This window comes from Bison bison, unplaced genomic scaffold, assembly GCF_000754665.1.
Source record: "Bison bison bison isolate TAMUID 2011002044 unplaced genomic scaffold, Bison_UMD1.0 scf7180017862692, whole genome shotgun sequence".
NCBI lineage: Eukaryota > Metazoa > Chordata > Mammalia > Artiodactyla > Bovidae > Bison > Bison bison.
Window position 1 is genome coordinate 353,402 of NW_011493264.1, and position 5,752 is coordinate 359,153.

Here is a 5,752-nt window from a genome sequence, read left to right on the forward strand (position 1 = left end):
CGATGCAGCTCGCGAAGGTGCGCCGTGGAGGGACCTGCCTCCCGGGGGCGTTGGTGTAGTCTCGTGCTCTGTGGCCTTTCGGCTGGTTCAGTTATGTGTGTGTATATATATATATTTTTGCTGTTTGTTTTTATCAGCTTTAGGTGAGGCCCTAGGGCTTGCTCTGGCGACCTCCCTCTCAGGTCTGCCTCACTTGAGGCTCATGAAGTGGCACATATGGGGTTCTGTCTGAGGTGCCCCATCCTCACCTCCCACAGCAAGAAATAGTGATTTATCAAAGACCGAATTCAGTTGTGTTTGAGAAAGAAGCCTCTCGAAGGAGAGCTTAATGCTTATGTTTGGGGTTTTGATGCTGTAAAGCAGTAAGTCCTTTGAGTAAGCAGCCTGTCTTCCTGAGAGTTCGGTGGGATCAGCATCCTTAAGGCACTCCCATTTTCTCAGCTGTGTAACGAAGCTGAGGACTCTGGTTCACTCTGACGGGGCCATGTGGTTCCCGCTTGGGAAGCTGCCACAGGGGGCGATGGGTGGCCGTCACTGCCGGCAGGCGCTTTTCTTGTGATGACCCTGCAGCTGCTCAGCAGGAGCGTCCCCTCCCTTGTTATCCTGTGTGGTCATGGGTGACGGGTGATGTCCCACCTCTTTCTCCTTCCTTCCAGCTCCATCCGGAACCTAGAACTTAAGTCGTTTTCTCCTTAAGGACCTGTGCACACTTCACATTTTACGTTAAGTTTCGGTATCTAGTGTCCTTAGCCCTTACTCCACGTCTCACAGCTGTTTCTCATCCCTTCAAGGTTTTCTCCCCAGTAGGCTTTATTCTCAGAGAAGGCAATGGCACCCCACTCCAGTACTCTTGCCTGGAAAATCCCAGGGACAGGGGAGCCTGGTGGGCTGCAGTCCATGAGGTCGCACAGAGTTGGACACAACTGAAGCGACTTAGCAGCAGCAGGCTTTATTCTGTTGATGGGTCATATGTGGGGAAAAAAGACCTTTGCATCAACTAGGAAGTAGTGGGCCTTGTTCTAGCAGAGCTTCGTTAATTCAGGACTCAGCCTAGGGCAGACAGCATTCTTTGGCTGACGCTGGGAACGTTTGTGATTCCCAGGGCGTTTTGCCCTGAGAGCCACGCGGATTGTGTGAGTGTCCTTCCGTGCAGGTGGACAAGCACATCCGGAGGCTGGATGCAGACCTGGCTCGCTTTGAGGCGGACCTGAAGGACAAGCTGGAGGGCAGCGACTTCGAGAGTGCTGGAGGACGGGGGCTAAAAAGCAAGTCTTAATTTTTCTTCATTTTGTTACTATTAACCTTGGAGTTTTGAAGAGTTTTGTCTGATAAGTGTGTTAGGGATATCATGGTAAATACTTTATTTGGGTAAACCTTGTCCTGCCTCAGGAATTCTGTGAACAAAGTTGGGGTCTTTCTTGTTTCAGAAGGTCGAGGTCAGAAAGAAAAGAGGGGCTCCAGGGGTCGTGGTAGGAGGACCTCAGAAGATGACACCCCAAAGAAGAAGAAGCATAAAGGAGGGTGAGAGGTGCTTTTTTTCTTTTTCCCCAGAGAACGTTGGTGTTTGCTCAGGATGACACCACCAGTTACTGCTGAGGCTGCAGACGTGCTCACCTGAGCAGGTGTGCCGTGGCCCCTCCCCCCTCACCTGTGTTAGGTGTGCTGATCTGATATCCTTCTGAATCCGAGGTTCCACATCCAAGGGTCACATAATACTGTAGCACGTATTTACTGAAAAAAATCTACACATAGGTGGAATCACCCAGTTCAGACCCATGTTGCTCAAGGATCAGCTGTTAATTTCACATATTGTGATTTTTGTTCTAGAACATCATTTGACTCTTTTTTTTTGTTTTACAGATTTTAGTTCTGTTTTGAAACGTCTCCATACATGAATGTCTTAGTTATGCTTCTTCCGTAACATGTATCTAAAGCCCTTCTTTGTTCATCTAAACACCCAGTCTGCTGTGCATTTGATGCTTTTTGCACACGCACCTCCTGGTTGGTGGTGTTTAGCCTCTTATATCATGTCTGACTCTCTACAACCCTGTGGACTCTGCCCACCAGGCTTTTCTGTCCATGGGATTTCCCGGGCAAGAACCTGCCGACTCGGGATCAAACCCATGTCTGCTGCGTTGGCAGGCGGCTTCTTTACCGCTGACCCAGCAGAAAAGCCCTCCTGGTGACCACTCCTGTGTTCTTGGTTCCTCAGGGCACACGGTTTTCTCCTCGTCTGACCTTGCGGGCGTACGCAGGTCGTGGAGAGGGCAGCGCCTGCGCTTCCCAGAGGGCTCGCCCTCGTGCGGTGCAGGTGGACGGAGCTGGGTGGGGGCTGGTGGGAAGGTGGTGAGGCGGGGAAGCCACAGCGCCTGTCTGCCGCCTGCGGGCGAGGCTCTCCTGCTGCTCCCCGGGTTGGTCACGGGGCCTGGGAAGCTGGCTGGTTGGAGTCCAGGGGCTGGGCTCTGCAGCCTCTGTGTGGCAGGGTTCGGTAGATGGACCGTGGGTGTGGCTGTGGGCAGGTCCTGCGGTGTCAGAGCGGTCCTGTGGGCAGCAAGGCCTCCGCTGCACCCAGCAGGTGCTGCCTGCCCCCCGCCCTCCACAGCCCTCGCGTGTCTGTACCCATGACGCGGTGGTGTGCGGGCTTGCCTTTCCCCGTGGTGGCAGGGCTTCCTGCTCCTTCCTGCTCAGGACCTGGGATCAGGCGGGCATCCTCTTGTGTCCCTTTGTCTCCACGAGTCCCCTTGGAGGGATGAGACTCCAGCTCCCGAGTGCAGGGGCGCCTCCCCGGGGGGCACGTGCCTGGCCGTGCAGAGCCCGGGTGAGCCCCGTGGTCCCAGCACCCTGAGGGCCCGCAGCGTTCCCTTGGCCGCTGTCCGTATCACAGCGGGTGAGCTCGGGCCGTTGGGGGCGACATGGCCGGAGCCCTCGGTGAGGAGGCTGGGCCCAGTGGCCCTCCTGAACCGCATCATCCCCGCGGCCGCCTGGCCGAGCACAGGACCCCGCAGGCCGAGAGAGAGCCCCCTGGCCGGCGGGCCCGTCTGTGGCTGTGCTTGAAGCAGTTGGAAAGCCCCGGGTCGAGCTACGTCTCTCTGATGTTTACAGAGAGGAAGTCTCTTCTCAGAGATGGATACAGAGTCCTCACAGAGGAGGCCTCAGAGCGTCCCTGCCGGCGTGGGCCGTGTCAGGGGGCCGGGGTGCAGCTGACTGGGGCGCGGTGCCCGAGGAAGGGGCGAGCAGTCAGTCACTCTGGGACCTGGATCCTTTCCGTTTACCCGGTCGGTGCCTTCACGTCGCCTGGTCGGCCGCTGCCTCTTAGCTTTCCCTTTGCTGGTTCCTCCTGTGATGCGCCATCTCTTTAGCAGATGAATATCTGAACACGCCTGTACTTTTTACCTGGGGGTAAGGGAGGGAGGGTTTTCCTTCTGTACTGATGGGAAAGTACTGTTTCACTCACTGAGCTCATGGGATTTTTTTAGAAGGCTGAAACCCACATGAGTCGATTCCCCCCGAGCCCCTTCCCTCCCTGCAGCTGTGGTGCCATGGGCAGCGGTCTTGGGGGTGGCCTGGGTGCTGTGGGGGCTTGGGAGTGGTGCGGGCAGCCGCTGGGTGCAGGGTGGTGGGCTGCTTCCTGGGGCCAGCAGGTGAAGTGGCCCCGAGGATGGGGTGGCTCTGGTGCCGCTTGGTTCCCGAGAGGCAGAGCCCAGGGGAGGCTGGGGGCAAGGTCGCCTGCAGTTCTGGGCTGAAGGTGCCGGTGGAGTCGGGCAGTGGGCGGAGCTGCAGGGCTGCACGGACTCCGGGTATCCGGGTGGGCTCGGGGGTGCTCTCGGGTGTCGCGCTGGTGGTCATGCCGTCGGCCTTAGGGCAGGGCAGGGGCTGGAGCAGGCCTGCTCGCTGGGCGACTGCCCTGCACACGTGAACGCCTGCCCCACACCGGCCCGCGCTGCTTGGCCGCGCCCTTGCCGGGCGCCCTTGGGGTCAGTTTGTCCCCAACCCCCCGCCTGTCGCCCCCGCAGGTCAGAGTTCACCGACACCATCCTATCTGTGCACCCCTCTGACGTGCTGGACATGCCCGTGGACCCGAACGAGCCCACCTACTGCCTCTGCCACCAGGTGTCCTACGGGGAGATGATCGGCTGCGACAACCCAGACGTGAGCATGGGCCGGGCCGGGCCGGGCTGGGCAGCGGGCGGAGGGCGGCACTGACCACCGCCTCTGTACGAGAGTGCGGGCCGCAGGCCAGGTGGGTGGGCGGCGGGCGGGCGGCACTGACCGCTTGCTCCCTCTCCCTGCAGTGCCCCATCGAGTGGTTTCACTTTGCCTGTGTGGACCTGACCACGAAGCCCAAAGGAAAATGGTCAGTATGGCGCCAGCCTTGTTTGTGGGCTGGGCGGGGGGGCCTGCCTGCTGCGCCCGTCCTGGTGCCCGGGGCTGAGCTGCAGAGGCACAGCTGCCTGCCTTACCCAGGGTTGTGGCTGTCATCACCCCTGTGTGACAGTGACCTCAAGTCACATGGGTTTGAACCACTTCCACGCGGCTGTTTCTCAGTGGTAAACACCACAGTACCGTGAGCTCCCTGGTGGGCGGAACCCGCGGATGCGGAACCCGGGTGTGAGGAGCCGTGGGTGGGGACGGCTGCTGGCGCCCTGACCCCCGCCTTGTGCAAGGTGGGCCTCCCTCCGACAGCAGCCGCTCTGGCTCTCGAGGGAGGCAGAGGTGACTGTAGGTCTAGACAAGGCAGGAAGGACTCTCCCTGGGGAAGCTCTGATGGCAGCTGAGGGCCAGGCTCGGGCTGGGCGCCCCTGGAGCCGGGGCCTCCGTCCCGGGGGAGGTGTGGGCGGCCGCAGCTCTGCTGTGTGTGAGAGCCTGGTCCCACTGGCTGGGCCGAGCACAGGCCTGGGGACGCTGCCCTCCGGGCTTCCACCTGTGCCCGGCTCCCTCCAGTGACACCGTGTGTGGACACGGAGCATGGGCTGCTTGAGGGACGTCCGCGTCATCTGCCTGCAGTGGACGGCTGGGCAGGGGCTGCAGGCACATCTCAGAGCCACGCGTGGTGTCCACCCGGCCAGGCCCTGGCAGGCAGAGCCAGTGGAATCTGGTGGCCCGGAGCAGGCTCAGTGTGGGATGGGGTGGGGTCCTGTACTGAGCCCCCCGGGAAGAAGGGGAGTGTGGGCTAGCTCTGGGGCGGGAGGCAGGCAGGGCGACTTGGGTTTGATTTTGGACGTGGTGGGTTTGAGTTGTTTGCAGGACTTTGCTGGTAGGTGCTAGAAGATTGTTCCCTACTGTGTGGGCGCGGTTCAGGGAGCAGCACACGCTGGGCGGACGTGGGGCGGGCCGGGTGGGGTGGGGCCCACCCGCCAGCCGCTTGACCCTTGGCCTCCCTGTCTCCCTTCAGAGGGGGCAGAGTACAGGCGGCTTCCCACCTGGTCTGCGTCCTGAGCCTGCATCCGAGCCTGTGCTCTGTGACCCTCAGTGCAGTGAGGCTTCTGGCCCCCCACCCTGGGGCGGGCGGGCTGCGGTCAGGCCCCAGACCAAGTGCTGGGAGCCAGGGTTCGGGAGGCCGCATCGTAGGCGCGTCAGCTGTTCCCTAGGAGGGGCCTCGGGAAGCTGTGTGCACAGGGTCGTGGGGCCGCTGAGCCCCCTGGGGCAGGGCAGGGGTCTGCGCCTGCCTGGCGGGGCTGCCTGGCACCTCCAGCGTGCCCCCTCGAGTGCTCGCTTCCTGTGTGGTCCCATGGGCCCTGTGCTCGCACCGGGA

The 5,752-nt window shown here is 60.9% G+C and overlaps 1 protein-coding gene across 2 annotated transcripts in view; it reads left to right on the forward strand.

The window, feature by feature from the left end:
* Positions 1–5,705, forward strand: part of ING5 (inhibitor of growth family, member 5) — a 13,166-nt gene extending 7,461 nt beyond the window's left edge. For both annotated transcript variants that reach the window (XM_010832889.1, XM_010832890.1), the window contains 4 exons: positions 1,154–1,265; positions 1,428–1,521; positions 4,014–4,149; positions 4,293–5,705. In XM_010832889.1, coding sequence (XP_010831191.1) covers positions 1,154–1,265; positions 1,428–1,521; positions 4,014–4,149; positions 4,293–4,568 — 618 coding nt within the window. In that variant the 3' untranslated portion in view covers positions 4,569–5,705. The remainder of the gene's footprint in view (positions 1–1,153; positions 1,266–1,427; positions 1,522–4,013; positions 4,150–4,292) is intronic.
* The last annotated feature ends 47 nt before the right edge of the window (positions 5,706–5,752 follow it).